We start from the raw sequence: 17497 nt of genomic DNA, 5'->3' as shown, positions 1-17497 counted from the left end.
CTTAGCTGTTGTATGTGTCAAATTTCTTGACCATAATGTGAATCTACATGGGAAAACACTGTCTTGTCTTTCAGTAGTGGTTGGAGAAACATAGTTTTTATAAAAAACTGGTATGCTGCTTGTTCACTGTGAACATTGGCAAAATACCTCTACTGCCAAACAAAGCAGGTGCATCTGAGGTGTCACTGACATTTCTGCAAAATGTGCCCACAAAGCTAATAGCTGACGTGTGTGAATCACTTCTAGGAACCAGATTTTAAACACAGGAGACTATTATGAATATAACTATCTATTATATTATGACATTTTCCAAGGTAAAGGAAAAAGAACTCAACAAAACAAACTGTATATCATGCCAGTTGGAAGCACTTTGTTTACATTATTTAACCCAGGTAATTATTAAGCTAAGGCAATGGTGTTAATAATATATAACATTTTGGGATGTGGATTAGAATGAAAATTGCATCATTGAGGAACTTGGTTTTAACTGTATTTTAATCCTTGCAGTATTCTTAGGAAATAACAATGTTTTCTGCTGGATTTACTTCTTCTGCCTAGTTTTCTGCCACAGATGAAAAAATGATTCTTTGCTGATCTAAAGGGATTCAATACACCCCCAAAAAAGAAAGAAAAAATATAAAAATGCGCATTAACAAAATCCAGCCAATGATCCTTAATTGCTGACAAAGCAAAAACATAATTTTAGGCATGTAGAGATTTGTGAGATCATTTGTGAGATTCTGATTTTATAAGAATCTTAACTTTAGTACAGTAAGGGGCTCCGTGCTACCTTAGCTTCAGGCAGGGAATGCTGAATTGCTGCCTGGGCTGAGCAGGAAAGGATGCTGCAGGCCAGGCCCTCCGCATGGCTGCCGGCTTCTGCCCAGCAGGTTGGAGGACTGTAGGGTCAGGAAGCTCAAAGTCCAACCTTAAATCTACCCCAAACAGCTGTGGAGTCTTGACTAAGTCCCTGTCTTCCTTTAGGCATCTCTAATCTGTACAATGAGGGAAGGGGCTAAAGAAAATGATCCCTAAGGCCCCTTCTAGTTCTGACAGTCTATGATTCCATATATAATAATAGCCTGGACTCTACTGAATAACATAATCACTATTTAACGTGGAATTGTCTTGTGGGGTCATATTACAGTTAAATGACTCCAAATTGCCCCGGTCACACCCAGAGTGCAGAATCGATCCTCTTTATTATATCATAAAGATAGGAGAGCCGACGACGGCCTTTTCCCCTGGTGCTCCTGCTGGCATGTTGGGTCAGCCCAGCAGCCTCCCTGTTTACAGTGTAGCTTCTTTACTTAAAACACCTGTGTGGGGCTTCCCTGGTGGCGCAGTGGTTGAGAGTACGCCTGCCGATGCAGGGGACACGGGTTTGTGCCCCGGTCCGGGAAGATCCCACATGCCGCGGAGTGGCTGGGCCCGTGAGCCACGGCCGCTGAGCCTGCGCGTCTGGAGCCTGTGCTCTGCAATGGGAGAGGCCACAGCAGTGAGAGGCCCGCGTACTGCAAAAAAAAAAAAAAACCTGTGTGCAGGAGCATTCTGATAACAAGGTCACTTCTTGTGAATCACTTATCAAGGAGCTTTTTAAATTGTTGCTATTGCATTATGGGCTGGTTTGAGGCCTCTAGGTTAGTTATGTTAACAATGTGTTAAACAGGAAAATTATAAATAAACCAAACATGTAAAGACTTTAATTTGCTATTTTATACTGTGTCATCAGATTGCTTGTCAAAATACCCAAGTCTTAAATGAAAATGGTATCGTTTCCACAAGTGAAATTACCACTTTAAAAAGTTTTACAGCTTTCAGAATGTTATGTATAATAGTAACTCCCCTTCAAACCATGTTATGTCATAAAACTTGAACTAGAACAGTTTATGGGTTTGCACTGTCTGAAACAGTATTTGTTTTTGAAGGAAGGCCATAAATGTTTGGTTAACAACCTGAACTCCTCTGCTTTTTCTTGGAAAACCCTGTCTATCCCAGGAAAAGTTTCTCCTAGAAATGCAGTTTCCCTGTAGGGCTGATAGACATTCATTCCAACCATTGTCCACTGGTAAGTAAATCTGCCATCACTAGAGCCACAGGCTTTAAACATTTTTCAATAGATTCAAGTACAACAGGCATTAAACTGGTCAATGGCCTAAAATTTGAGAAAAACACGAAAAGCTCGGGCTGATGTATCAGTTCAGCGCCATTGCTGAGCCCATTGGGGATAAATCTGTCCATAAGATTGAGTCATTTAAAATGCAGTTGTTAAGTATATGGCAGTTTGGGGTGAGGTAATTTAATTTTCCCAGCCTTAAACCTGTTTTAGATGTTTGGAATTATATCTTCCTGATTTCCTTAAAGTGGGAGATGCTTGCGTCTTTGGTAGATTAAAGAAACTGAAGGCCAGGTGAACAATATGGGTACCTATTTTTTCTCCCTTAATATTTGCTTTCAATGTTCAGTAATGTCTGCATTATTATCATTTCTGCTCAGTATGAAAGCCCTGTAGAGATATCAGGTTATGTAAGATAGGCTGTGCAATTTAACATTAGAGAAAAAAAAGAAAACAAAATACATGACCAGGCAGCCATATGATATGTAATTTACAGAGGCCTTTTAGACTTTCCAGAAGGGAGAGATGTGAGTTGTCTTGTGAAGATGCTATGTTTGCTAAACCCATTGTACAGATAAGAAAATTGAAAATTAGAATGCTTCATCAGCTTGCTCCAAGTGACACAGTACTAAATGGCAAAATTGGGACTTTTCACTACTCTGAATCTCTGGCTTGCCTTTTAAATGTTGGTAATCTCAGGATTCTATTCTGCACTCTCTTCCTCTTACTCTTTCTCTCTCTGCCTAATGTCTTCCACCACCATGGTTTCTAGAACTGTGTCTAGAAGGTGACTTCTAATTTCTGTATTTTTAACTCCCATCTTTTTTTAAAATTCCACAACTATATTCCCACCCACCAACAAATGAAAATTCCATAGGCATGACTGATCCAACATATCTAAACCCTAATGTGTTCATTTTTCTTTAAAATTGTTCCTTATTCTATACTCCGGTTCTCAGGAAACTACTAACATTATAATTGAAAAAGAGTAACCTAGAGTCAGTCTTGACTCCTTCCTCTTTCTTCATCATCTGCCTCTAGTGGGTTCTGGGGCCCTACTGGTTCAGTGACCTCTCTGCAATCTTCCTTCAATCCCTCCCCCCCGACCCTGTTCTGCTTCAGGCTTCAAAATTTCCTACCCCGTTTAGTGCAGGAGGGACCTAAGTTTCTGCCTCAGTTTCTCCAGCATCAGTTCATCCTCCACCCTGTAATCAGGGTAATCTCTGTAAATAAAAATCCAATTAAGACCTTCTTGCTTGCACCCCACATTGGTGCCCTACCTACAGCATAGAGTCCAGCCTCCTTAGCAAGTGGCTAATGGTCCCCCAGAGCCCAGTTCACCTACCTTTCTATTTGCATCTCTTATCTTGCTTCCCAAATGAATGATAATCTATAGACACAGCAAACTTTGCTTCCGGTCATAGCCAAGTTCTTTTATGCCTCTTTGCCTCTATACATGCTATTCCCTGCACCTGGAATCTCTCTTCCTCATTAAATGACAGTGAATTCCTATCCCACCAAGAGGTCGGCTCCACTGTGCTTGTGTGTTAGCGGCTCTCGGGGACCTGGTAATGATTTATTTAGAAGACATCTGGCTTTCTCTCAAAGCTCACTAGTTGAGAGGGACTTCCCTGGTAGTCCAGTGGTTAATACTCCATACTCCCAATTCCGGGGGCCCAGGTTCGATCCCTGGTCAGGGAACTAGATCCCGCATGCCACAACTAAAGATACTGCATGCTGCAACTAAAAACATCCCGCATGCTGCAACTAAAGATCCCACATGCTGCAACTAAAAACATCCCGCATGCTGCAACTAAAGTTCCCCTATGCCACAAGGAAGATCCCGTGTGCCACAACTAAGACCCGACACAGCCAAATTTAAAAAAAAAAAAAAAATTTACAGTTAAAAAAAAAAGCTCACTGGTTGAGGATCCCAGAGTTTGGCATAAATCAGACATTTGTTGAATGACCAAATGGTCAAGATTTTGCATTTGGAAGTTGTATTAGTTTTCTATTGTCACTGTAACAGATTCCTACTAGCCTAGTGCTTTAAGCAATAAAAATAATAGTTCTGGAGGTCAGAAGTCTGAACCAAGTCTTACAGGGTGTTATGGGGTTGAACTGTGTATCCTCCTTCTTTTCCTGAGTCTTTATTTCTTATCTGTGAAGGGAAGACATTGATGCTCACCTGTTACCTGTCAGCATGTGTGTGTGTTGTGTGTATTAATAAGGACTATGTGAAAACATGTAACATAGCATTTATTAACTAGTCTCCAGCAAGAACCAGTTTCCCTTTTGTTTCCTACTCACAGTGCAGTGGTTTTCAAAGGTTAGCACATATCAGCTCCTTTTGGAGCTGTGCTGACCAGTTTAGTAGCCACTAGCCACCTGAAGTGTGGCTAATCCAAGCTGAGATGTGCTGGATGTATTAAATAAATACTGGGTTTTGAAGACAGTATAAAAATTGTATTCAGACTATACTACAAAGCTACAGTAATCAAGACAGTGTGGTACTGGCACAAAAACAGAAATATAGATCAATGGAACAGGATAGAAAGCCCAGAGATAAACCCATGCACATATGGCCACCTTATATTTGATAAAGGAGGCAGGAATGTACAGTGCAGAAAGGACAGCCTCTTCAATAAGTGGTGCTGGGAAAACTGGACAGGTACAAGTAAAAGTATGAGATTAGATCACTCCCTAACACCATACACAAAAATAAGCTCAAAATGGACTAAAGACCTAAATGTAAGGCCAGAAACTATCAAACTCTTAGAGGAAAACATAGGCAGGACACTCTATGACATAAATCACAGCAAGATCCTTTTTGACCCACCTCCTAGAGAAATGGAAATAAAAAGAAAAATAAACAAATTTTTTTTATTTGACCTAATGAACTTCAAAGCTTTTGCACAGCAAAGGAAGCCATAAACAAGACCAAAAGACAACCCTCAAAATGGGAGAAAATATTTGCAAATGAAGCAACTGACAAAGGATTAATCTCCAAAATTTATAAGCAGCTCATGCAGCTTAATAACAAAAAAACAAACAATCCAATCCAAAAATGGGCAGAAGACCTAAATAGACATTTAGACATTTAGAAGATATACAGACTGCCAACAAACACATGAAAGAATGCTCAACATCACTAATCATTAGAGAAACGCAAATCAAAACTACAATGAGATATCATCTCACACCAGTCAGAATGGCCATCATCAAAAAATCTAGAAACAATAAATGCTGGAGAGGGTGTGGAGAAAAGGGAACCCTCTTGCACTGTTGGTGGGAATGTGAATTGGTACAGCCACTGTGGAGAACAGTATGGAGGTTCCTTAAAAAACTACAAATTGAACTACCATATGACCCAGCAATCCCACTACTGGGCACATACCCTGAGAAAACCATAATTCAAAAAGAGTCATGTACCAAAATGTTCATTGCAGCTCTATTTACAATAGCCCGGAGATGGAAACAACCTAAGTGTCCATCATCAGATGAATGGATAAAGAAGATGTGGCACATATATACAATGGAATATTAGCCATAAAAAGAAACAAAATTGAGCTATTTGTAATGAGGTGGATAGACCTAGAGTCTGTCCTACAGAGTGAAGTATGTCACAGAGAGAGAGACAAATACCGTATGCTAACACATATATATGGAATTTAAGAAAAAAATGTCATGAAGAACCTAGGGGTAAGACAGGAATAAAGACACAGGCCTACTAGAGAATGGACTTGAGGATGTGGGGAGGGGGAAGGGTGAGCTGTGACAAAGCGAGAGAGAGGCATGGACATATATACACTACCAAATGTAAGGTAGATAGCTAGTGGGAAGCAGCCGCATAGCACAGGGGGATCAGCTCGGTGCTTTGTGACCACCTAGAGGGGTGGGATAGGGAGGGAAGGAGACACAAGACGGAAGAGATATGGGAACATATGTGTATATATAACTGATTCATTTTGTTGTAAAGCAGAAACTAACACACCGTTGTAAAGCAGAAACTAACACACCATTGTAAAGCAATTATACTCCAATAAAGATGTTAAAAAAAACTGTAAAATAGCTCATTAATATTTTTATTGGTAACATGCTAAAATGATATTTTTGTAGTACTGAGTTAAATATGTTAATAAAATTAATTTCACCTATTTCTCTTTACATTTTTTACTGCGGCTGCTGAAGAATTTTAAATTACATACGTGAATTACATTCTATTTCTATTGAACAGCGTTGCTGTGCTGGGAATATGCCAATTCCCAGGATCTACTGCTTTGTAACAAGCCACTCAAAATGTAGTCGCCTAGAACAAGACCACTTTTTATTTTTTTTAATTACCAGAAGTGACTGGATCTCACTGGAGGGTCCATGACTGCTCTCCCTCGGGCGTCTCATGCATTTGCGGTCGTGGACACTGCTGTGGCTCGGTCTGATGTCTGCGGCCAGGGTGCTCCTCCCTGTGGCATCTCAGCCCCCTGGACCTCTCTGCTGCCCTCTCTCCAGTGAGGAACACTGGGCTTCGTAAATGGCAGCTCAAAATAGTCAGGCCTTATTAATGCCTGGCTTGGAAGTTTTAGCACACCATTTCCTCGCCATTCTATTGGTCTGAGCAGTCACAGAGCCGGTGCTGACCATGGGGGAGTGACACAAGCTTCACCACTTAATGGGGGGCACCAGACACTGACAGCAGAGGCAGAACTCTTGGGGGTTGTCTTGGGGACAAGCTGTCACACTCTCCTTACCCACAGAGTTTGCCATTCAGCTTGTCTAAGGTGGGACTTCAGGATGTGTGTATTTCACAAGCATCCCCAGGGATAGGAGACTTCCCTAGGGGGCTTTCATAAGATCATGGAGATCTTTGGTCCAGTGTTGCCTCTAGCAGTTTTTTCTAAAAGAAATTTAGGAAGAGGCAAAAGGAAGACATTTTTTCTGGATTTTAACCATCTGTTGTTATCTCCACGATCTTGTATAATTACAGAATGGTTATAAAGTCATCATTGCTTTTGTTAATGTTAAGCATTAGCTGGGGGTGGGAGCCAGGTTCCAGAGTCCTAAGGAGTGACCTGTGCGTGTGCAGACTATAAGCCATGCAAAACCACAGGAGAGAGCAAGAGTAGTCTGTGTGTGTGCATGTGAGTGTGTGCACATGTGTATAGGCACCTGGGCATGTGTGTGTGTGTGTGCATGCATGAGTGTGTGGCCTGGTACTGAGAATGTGAGCACTGGAGCCCACCTGTGTGGCCACTTCTCCAGCTGTGTAACCTAAGGGAAATTTCTTAACTCTTTTTTGCCTTTCCTCACATAAAATGGGGCACAACAAAATCATATAGTTGTTGTGAGGATTAAATAGGTCAACACCTACAAAGCACTTAGAACACTGTCTGGATGGCACACAGCAAGTGCTCAGCAGTGCTCTTTTATTTCTACAGAGTTGTTTATGGTTCAGTTTTATACCTCAGTAATCTCCTTTCTCTCTGTGTGTCTCTCTCTCCCTCCAGGGAAGTGAAAAAAAGAACTGATGAGCATGACAGCAAATCCATTACCAATCTGAGTGGGACCAGTTCCAAAAAGTCAACCCAGATGAAGAATTGTTGCAATGGTTAAATCCAAAAGATCCTTGGCCCACGAAGCCTTCATTCCCAGAGTACTGAATGTACGTGACTTATCTGCTTCCTACATGGAGTGGTACGTCCTACAGGCCCTGTCGTATGGAGAGTTACAGTGTGGGAAATCTGAACTGTGCTCTCAGGTCCCTCCAGAACCTCGGCTCTTTTTTGCTATGTTTCAATGAGTGATTTGGGCCCCCTGGTTAAATATACCTGTCTTATCCTTACAGAGTCTTAATAGATAATGTGTAAATGTTTTTAAAGGGGTTAAAAAAAAAAAAAAGCACATGCTCAGATCAAAGCTATAGAAGAAATTCACTGACGTAATTAGGTTCATGTGGTAAATAACCTATGACATTTACTTCCAATATTCAATACTAGAAAACTAATAAAAGGGGGTTACCATCCTAGCTTTGCTGTAAACTAGCCTTGTGGTCTCAGACGTGTTGCCAACCCACATTAGATCCATTTCCTCATCTGTAAACAAGCAGCTTAGCCTTTCAGGCCTAGGCCCTCTCAGCTCTGTAGCTCTTTTAAGGAGTGAGAAGGAGAGCATGATGGCCCACAGTTAATAAGGACTCTGCTTGTCTGTACTTCTAATTCTTTTTTATTTTTTTATTTATTTTTTTGCCATACGCGGGCCTCTCACTGTTGTGGCCTCTCCCCTTGCGGAGCACAGGCTCCGGACGCGCAGGCTCAGCGGCCATGGCTCACGGGCCCAGCCGCTCCGCAGCATGTGGGATCTTCCCGGACCGGGGCACAAACCCACGTCCCCTGCATCGGCAGGCGGACTCTCAACCACTGCGCCACCACGGAAGCCCTGTCTGTACTTTTAAAATATTGGGGTATTAATTTTTCTCACTTCTTGTACAAGAACAGAATTTGAGAAAAAATGGTAATGTTTTAAGCTCCAGTGGAGACAGAAAAATCTATTTTTTATATATAAAGAAAGAAAACAAAATAGTTGTTTTGGGGGACAAAAATAGTTTGTATATAAAAGAGGGTATTTTTTAATCTCAGAATACTTATAAAGTCAATGGTTTGAATTCACTGTTAAAAATTCTAATGAAAAAATATAAAGCTACATGCAACTGAAAATACAATGCCCAGGAAAGTTGTCACACTTCACTTAAAAAAAAAAAAAACACCAGCAAGAGACTGCCAGGGGCTGGTAAAAGGGAGGAACTGAGAGTGACTACTAATGGGTCTATGGTTGCTTTGCGGGATGATGAGAATGTTCTGGAATTATATTGTGGTAATGTTGCACAACTTGGTGAATATACTAAACCCCACTAAACTGTATACTTTAAATGGTGAATTTTATGGTATGTGAATTATATCTCATTCAAAAAATACACTAGTATTGATTTAACATTTTGCTGAATGAAAATATGCATGCTCAAACCTCCCCATGGTTTACCCATGGTTTAAGAGTATAATCTCCAGAAAAACGCAAATCCCCTAACTCCCTGGTTGCCAGCATTCTCCTCCTTAAATAATGAACAGTGAAAGAAATGTTATGTGTAGTTTTGGAATATCCCCTCTTTTGAAGAGGAATTGTGGTTAGGGTACAGGTAACTCAGAGTCCTTTGTCTCAGGTGATTAGGGACTCATCCTCACCAACAGCCTGATAGGTTTTGCCCTCCTAGAAGCCGTACTGCCTCCCAGACTTCCCCACTGAAATGTCTCCAAAAGCCAAAGGAGTCAGTACCTGACCCCAGGGTGGGTCAGCAAGGCATGCTCTTTGGTTTTTGGTTTTGGTTTTCAGTGGCCTGAACCAGCTAAGTTATTCCCAACTAGAGTCTTGAACTTACCTTTGTTCATAGGTCCAGGCCCCAAGTAGCCTGCTGAAAAAACTTAAATAATAGCTCTTATTTATTGTAATACATAAGCTAAAAACATCCCTCTTGTAGAATTTTGTAGAATTAAAACAATTCTATTTATGATTTTTATGATCATGTTAGCACACACAGATTATAATTAGCCACAACGTCCGTTTAGCTTTTCAAAGTGTGCCTTCTCTCTACTGGTGAGATCTAGTTGGGTTTGTTTTTTGTTTTTTGTTTTTACTGGAAAGTTGGTTCTGTCCTCAACAACTCTACCATGGATTCCTGTTTTCTGTTTTTTGGTCCCAGGAGAAAAAAAAGTTTACATTTTTTACCAAAAAGAATGCCTTGCTGGTGGGGAATTGTCAAACTGAACCAGGGAGGGATGGTTATTTTTGTGCCATGGTGTGATGAAAGTTTTGCCACTGCTGTTTGCCTAGGTGGCATCTATGGAGCCTAGGTTAGAATAGGCCTGACACCTATGTGTGATATATGGTACTCAAGTTTAGGTGTTTGGTGCAATTGCACAAAACTGTGTTGGTATACATGTTATTGTGTTGTCTTTATTTATTTTCCCACAAAGTGTCTATATTTGTCTTACAATCTGTATATAATAGTATACCTTTGATACAGAAGTATTATCTTGGTCTTTGCTTCTGGGTTGTACAGCCAGTGCACCCAAATTGATTAGATTACATAGGTGCCTGTGATAAACAAAGCAATCATCTTTAACTAATTGAACCTGAATAGATATTTTTGCAACAAAATCCAAATTAGAGACTTATGGCTCCATTAGAGACTTACAGCTCTGGTTAGCAATCTTGTTTAAAGAAAAGCTACTTATAGCTCTTTCAGTTGCCTTGCTAGGAAACCAAGATTACTACTAACATTTGACTTCGTGAAGATGTTCTCAAATTTAGAGTATATTTTTGGTAAGAACAAAAATAACTAATGTTTTTAACTTGAACTTAATTTGCTACACTTGCATAGTTCTATGCAAGTAACTCAACTTGTCTCAATTTTTCCTTGGAGAGCTTTTAAAATCACAGTTAAACTACACTCTTTTTTATGTATCCTGACACAATGGATAATATTTTAGTTTTGTCATGGAAAAGAACATTGGCTATGGAGACATTTTTCACTGTTAACTTTTAGCCTCATGCATTTTCATAATTTATTTTTTCCACTTGCTGCTTTATATGACATATGTGACATTTGATTATTTAATACTAAATGTGATTTGCATGAAGCCAAACCGTACAACCCTCTTGCTGAAGATAAAATTGAGTTTAAAGATATTTATTTTCATATTTGTACAGTGATCGGCTTCGGAGTCACGTTTTTTGTGGGCTTTTATTGTATATGTGTATGAGAAATTTCATATGTATATATTAAGAAGGCCTCTGAGTACTGAATAATTATTTTATGATTTTGATTTACATGATTGACATTTTCATGGTATCGGCTATATTTCGTTTATACTGTTTATTTCTCTTCAAACCATTAATAATTATCCCGTAAAGTGTAATTTTTATAGCAATGCAAATGTCTAAGGAACTACAAATATTTTCTACATCATAAATTCAATAAAGCATGCTTGCTTTGGCCTTCTGGTGTTTCCTTCAGCTTTGCTGCAGGCATCGCTGAAGTAATTTTAGTCCTACGATGTGCCTACGTGAAACCCTGCCTCTAAAACACTGGCCTGGGCAGCTGGCTGAGAGAGAAAAGGATGAACACATGGTGTGTGGTACTGTGGCACATCACGTCATCTCGGCCAGCAGGGCTACAGGTCAATCAGCTTGGGGTGTGACAGCCAGCAACAGTAAGGCTTTTGTAGAAAAATTTCAGGACGTGCTCTGGCAGTTCTCATGACCTCAGGGGTTAGGCCCCTCCTCTGACACCCCTGCGTGGCCCCCCACCCTGCCTAGCTAACTCCGCTCATCCTTCTGCTTTAGTTTAAACATCACTTCCTTCAGGAAGTTTCCCTTCTCAACCCCAAACCAGGATGAGGCTGCCTGCTTTCACCTGTAGAGCCCCCTTCCTAACTGGTCAGCATCCTTATTGCCCTCCTACTTGTTTAACTAGACATAGCCTCTGAGCTTTATCCCTCTTGTCTGCTGCTGCCTCCCCTCTGCTATACACAGTGCTTGAATGGGAAATCAAAGAATTAACTGTTTAAAGGCAGGCTTTGCAGAGTTTCTGCAGACACACATACACAGAGACATACATACACAATACACAAGGACAGTATAAATAAGAGGCAACATATTTTGGTGGCCACAGGTCTGAGCTCTGCAGCCAGCCTGCCTGGGTTTGAACCTGGCCTCATGTACCTACTAGTCGGTAACTGTGAATAAGGGGCTTAATCTTTGTGTACCCCAGCTTCTTCATTGGTAAAATAGGGGTGACAACAGTACCTTTCTCATGGAGTGGTTGTGAGGACTAAATGAGTGTATGTATGAAAAGGGCTCAGAATAGTACCTGGCATTTTGATCACCCTCAGTGAAAAAAGAAAAACTTTTGAAGCACCACTGATCCCATTGGTCTTGCTCAGGGCCCTGGGTACTACCATCAATATGACAGAACTCCCGAAATTTACCAGATTACTTTGAGGAATGGGGCATTGTAGAGGATTCACTTGGACATAAGTTCATTTACCTCCCACGTATATTCTTGATATTTCATTAGGCACAAAGTTGGGGTATCATATAGGACAGAATATTCTGTAAAGAGTAGATTAAAAGAGAAGGAAATCATTGAGAGAAAAATGAGGGCCTGAAAGTTAGAATGGAAAGTTGTGAATGGAGTCCTTATAAGCGTATGCTCTCCGTTTATTAAGGGGTGACTGGATGAAGTAGTTGAAAGGAGGAAGAATGTAACAGAGCTCTGACTGGGCTTTCAAATCTAAATGACAGTAAAAATGGTGGTGGGTATTGGGGTTATTTAAATGGAAACTAACCTTTATACTATGACCAATAGCCTGTTGACAAGGATTTCCTGTGTATATATCCAAAAGTCCACAGGATGGGAATGAATCTCCAACAAAGCATATTGTTTTGCAAGCCTTAAAATAAAAAATAACATCTTTTCTTTCCAGATCTAGACATTAAGATGTTTTCATAGCTGAAAAGGGAAAATAGGCACAAATGCTTCAACTTGAATTACAGGTTAAGCTAAATTTTCAAGTGCAAAATTCTAAGAATAATTACCCAGTTTTAATTTTTTTTGCTGCATATCAGGTTTATTTGTGAATTTATATTTCTTAAATTTCTGTAGAATGGGAATTTAGTTGTAAGGCCCTTTAACTCGTGACCTCTCAGGCTGGCAGTTCAGGAACCATGTTTCGTGGTATTTGACATACATTTTTATAGAGTCGCTGACTGTCCTTAGGATTTGAGCTTTCTGAAAATTCCTCAATCCCAGTTTTCTGGCACATCTTCCCACTGCTAGGCAGCAGGGTAGAACTCAAGAGCTGGATAAAGATCTCTTCAGAGGAAGTTCTATGAGTTCCAGTGTACTTTTAGGAGTAAAACTAATGCTCTTTAATTCGCCACAAATATCTTCTCTTCTTGATCAGTCATTTCAGAAACAGACACATGTACTCTTAGATAATATCCAAAAATTTCTTAACATGACCCCTCAGGCCCTCTGTGATCTGACTCCTAACTGTTCCTTTGCTAATTCAGTTATGTTTATTGAGCCTGACTGTGTCATGGGTGCAATTCTAGACCCAGGGGATGCAGAGTGAGTAAGATCTGAAGCCGACTGCGTTCTGGTGGAGGCTGACAACAAACTTGTAAACAAATAAAGAAGATCCACATTCTGCCTCCTCCCCCTCTTTCTCCACCCCAAAGTCCCCAGTCGAGCACAGGAAACTGTCCCTCCGTCAAGCCTTGCTCTCTCCCCTCCAGCCCTTTACTCAGCTCCACTCTCTGCCTGGAACACCACTCTGTCTGCTCTCGTCATCTGCTTGCCCAACTCCTGTCTGTCCTGCACATCTCACTTCAGAGACCGCTTCCTCCCAGCAGCTCTACCCAACCCTGGGGTCTGAGCTAGAGCCTCTCCCCCATGATTTCTACCCCCAATGCCCATGGTAGACTTGGTGAGACTGCATGTCTCACCAAGATGAGCAGGTTACTGGTGTGCCTGGCATGCTGGATGATTTCTGTCTCCTGCAGCCCTTTAGACTTTACTGAGTGGGGGTAACCTTTCCCCACTCTCAGTGCACACTTCAGCAGCCTCATGACTTAAGATTCCTCTAGATCAGGGTCTCAAGGGTTTTTTTAATGTCACAGACTCCTCTGAAGCTGAGGAGCCCCTTGGAATAGTGTTTTTAAATGAATAAAATGAAATACATAGGATTATTAAGGAAACCAATGATACTGAAAGACTGTTCCCAGTCACAGATACCAATAATCCTATTGGGGTTTGTTGCTAGCATTTTATATTAAATGAAATGCTAAATTCCAATCAGAGTTTAGTAAAAAATAAACATGTAATTTTTTCCCATTCAAGGTAGAAATATAGATTTTTACCCATAGACCCAATGGGTCCATGGCCCTAAGTAAGAACCCCTGCCCTGGGTGAGAAGCTACAAACATAGTATATTCAGAAGAGAATTCCCACATAGTAATCAAAACTCCAAGCTTGACTTAGTGGTATTAGTCCTCTCCCTGATCCAGTTCAGTTCTGCTTCAGCCTGGAAGCTCGCTGTGGGAAGCAGGGATTGGTCCCCCTGCTCTGTCCTACATCCCTGACTACCACTTACTGGTGATACACTCCCCTCCAGGTTCCAAGCAAGGGGAGCATGATGTTAACATTATAGATGCTGTTTTATATGTTAGCAAGCCAAAGCTCACAGAAGAAAAAGAATGCATGTGGCCAATTGTTCTTGACCATCAAGTGTGCTGAAGTTTAAGGATAAAATGTGGTCCTTGCAGGAATGTGTAGTAATCCACCTCCTGCCTTTATAACTGCAGCTCTGAAACTAGTCTGATTTAATCATCCCTCTTATAGCCATGAATATGGGCTGAGGAAGTAAGAAAGGTTAAAGATTGAGGATAATTGGGTTAAGAAGCAGAAATAGTGAATGTTTTCTGGGGTGAGATGGCATAGCATTTTTCTCCTCTCTAAAACCCCACTGAAACTAGAATCAAATGGGTTTTTCTTTTAAAGATACAGAGCCACAAAGGCAGAAGACAATAGGAACAAAATAATGAAGCTGGAGAGTAGATGGAAAACTTGGAACCGAGTTAACAACCTAAGAAAGCTGAATTCTAAGCTAGTGGGGGAAAGCTGAGAGCAATCTAGGTTTACATTGCCAATTTCCCAAAGGCAGAAGCATGTACCGCTGGAACTGGGAGTATAAGGGAAGGTGGGGTGAAAGTAGTTTGAGAAGCAGTTTTATCCTTAAATATTGTTCTCTCATGCTACGCCACTACTACTCTGACCAAAGTCTGGAGATGTATTTTCTGGAGTAAAACAGAGGGATGCTAGATGTGTTGGTACTGTTCAAAAAGCAGGGGAGTTAAATGACAATATGTAATCTGAGCGCTCAGTGCTAAAAGCTAATACTACCCACTCAGCTTTCAGAACACTGATGCTTTTATCTTCCAGAGATTGAAAGACTTTTCCCTGGAGTAATGACCAGATAAGAGGAAAGACCTTTTCTAAGAAATGCACCCTGCCTCCATCACCCTACAGTAAAGTTCAAAGTTGGCAAGTCGTTCCCATCACTCAGAACTTTCAATCAGGATGTTAGCTCCCCTGAACACCTGAAGGATCACTGGATTTTTGTGGAAAGGTTCTAACATGGAAAACAGAGACCAAATAAAACAGAAAAAATATCAACTTAGGGAAACAGAGCTTATGCAGAGAAAAAAATCTATCATTAATATATTTAGAGAGATAGACAAAACTACTGCAGCCATGAAACAAGAACAAGATACTATCAATAAGGAACATTCATAAATCAAAAATAAGATCTTAGGAATTCAAAACATGACAGCCTAAGTTTACAAAAAAGTAAACAATACAGAGTTTGAAAGACAGATTTGAGGAGTCTTACAGAAAGAAAAGTGCAAAGAAAGAGAAACCAGGAGAGGAAGGAAGTCCAATATCCAAAAATAGCTGTTACAGAAGGAGACAACAGAGAAAGCAAGATAACACAATCAAATGTCAAAAGCAATTGATAGAATCTCCCCTCTCTGCTCCCTGTTGGTTATTCGTTAGATCTTTCTGGAGAACTCACCTGGGAGGCTGCTGTAGCTCTCTTGCCTATATCCCACTTCCACTGCCTAACAGCTGCATGGAATGAATGACACCTGGAATGAAGATCACAGCAGGACATGGAGAGGGGCTTGTCCCCCACCCCAAGGGTAGGCAGGGACAGAAGCAGAGAGGAAGACCATGTAGATGGGGGTCTGAGTACCTGGGGCAGAAGCTGGGATGTTCCTAACCAGGGCGTGTAAGGGAGAAAAGCCAATCTGCTTTGCACTCAAAGGAGCTTAGAGCCAGGAAGCCAACTCAAGGTCCAATACTTTTGGAGGAAGGAGCTGAGTAAATCTCAGCTGCAATCTGTTTGCCCATAAAAGAGCAGTGGGTTTAGCATTGAAGCTTCTGGGAAAGAACCACAAACACAAGAGGTTTTCTAAACATAACGGGTTGGCCAAAAAGTTCATTCGGGTTTTTTCCATAAAATGTTATGGAAAATACCTGAGCTGGTCGAGTTCCTGCCAGCAGCCTGTACTCAGCCCTGCACGGTGTCTCATTTCTACACCACCTATACCTGGGATCCGTCACCACTTTCCTCCTTTCCACCAGCCTTGCCTCCCTGAATATTCATGTATCCTTTTATATATACTTATTTTTATATATGTATATTTATATGTATTTCATGTATATTATATGGTGCTAAACTCAGTCGGCTGTATCCCCTCCCAGGATTTGCCTGGTGCCTTCCCCTTAGAGGATGACTCCTGTCCTTTCCCCAACCAAAGACTGCATCATATAAGCTTGCCAGCTCCAGCCCTTCATTCCTGTCATCCTTCCCCATTTCTTCATTATGTCCCACTGCATTTCAGAAAGCACCAGAACTACTCACCCTGACTGTCAAAAGAAAACTTTAAGGCTTTAGAAACTGTCCTGTCCCATTAACCAGACCAGAAAGTGGCCAGGAATCTAGAATTTAATGCCACACGTAAGTCTTTAACAATCAGATAAAAGGCTCAGAACTGAAGAGGGTCTGTGGCCCCTTCACCTCTTTCTGAAGATGTCCAATAATTGGCTATTTCAGAGAAATATCTGTTTATCATTCATGTAAATATGTGAAATTCTCTAAAACCCTTGGATTGAAATGGAGAAAGCTGGGGAGGGAGGTGGCTGAGAGGCAAGCTGAGATCTGTAAGCATCTACTAAGAAATGTAAGCCCCTCCAAACTACATGTTGTCTCCACGCTCCCTCACTCACAGACTGAATGAAGTTCCTCCTACAGACTGTTTTAGGAGGTCATTCTGAGACATTCCTAGAGCTCCTTCCTGCTTCCCGTTCAGTCAGCCTGCATCCCACCCCCACCCCCAGCACCACCACCGGATGGGTGATCCACCACCACCAGCAGCCTGGCCGCAGAATGGATCTCTTAATGGTGGCAGTCATATTCCCTTGACCTCCTGAGAAGGCATAAGCGGACCCTGTCCTAGCTTCTTCTGTTAACTGGGTTGGAGCATGAACTTGTCTCCCTGGAAGGAAGGCTGGAACCCCAGACCCTTCAGAAGGCCATGGCAGAACAGCATAGCTCAGGGCTGTGCTTGTTCCACTCGATGTAGGTTAAGTATAAGTAAAAGATTCGGCTCACCCCTTTCCCTTTGGCAGGAAACTTCTGGCTGAAGTGGCCAAAGAATGATTTCAGAGAAAGATGATAAACATGAACAAAGGGCAGCAAAACT

At 41.3% G+C, this 17497-nt stretch overlaps 1 protein-coding gene and 1 long non-coding RNA gene across 4 annotated transcripts in view; one reads left to right on the top strand and one right to left on the bottom strand.

Moving 5' to 3' along the window:
- Nucleotides 1–7920, top strand: part of RASEF (RAS and EF-hand domain containing) — a 72965-nt gene extending 65045 nt beyond the window's left edge. The window contains exon 17 of the mRNA XM_060155294.1: nt 7621–7920. Coding sequence (XP_060011277.1) covers nt 7621–7726 — 106 coding nt within the window. The 3' untranslated portion in view covers nt 7727–7920. The remainder of the gene's footprint in view (nt 1–7620) is intronic.
- Nucleotides 1–17497, bottom strand: part of LOC132523742 (uncharacterized) — a 42374-nt gene that overhangs the window by 13556 nt on the left and 11321 nt on the right. The window lies entirely within an intron of this gene.

This window comes from Lagenorhynchus albirostris, chromosome 7, assembly GCF_949774975.1.
Source record: "Lagenorhynchus albirostris chromosome 7, mLagAlb1.1, whole genome shotgun sequence".
NCBI lineage: Eukaryota > Metazoa > Chordata > Mammalia > Artiodactyla > Delphinidae > Lagenorhynchus > Lagenorhynchus albirostris.
The sequence above is the reverse complement of the archived record's forward strand: the minus strand, read 5'-3'. Positions and strand labels throughout refer to the sequence as shown.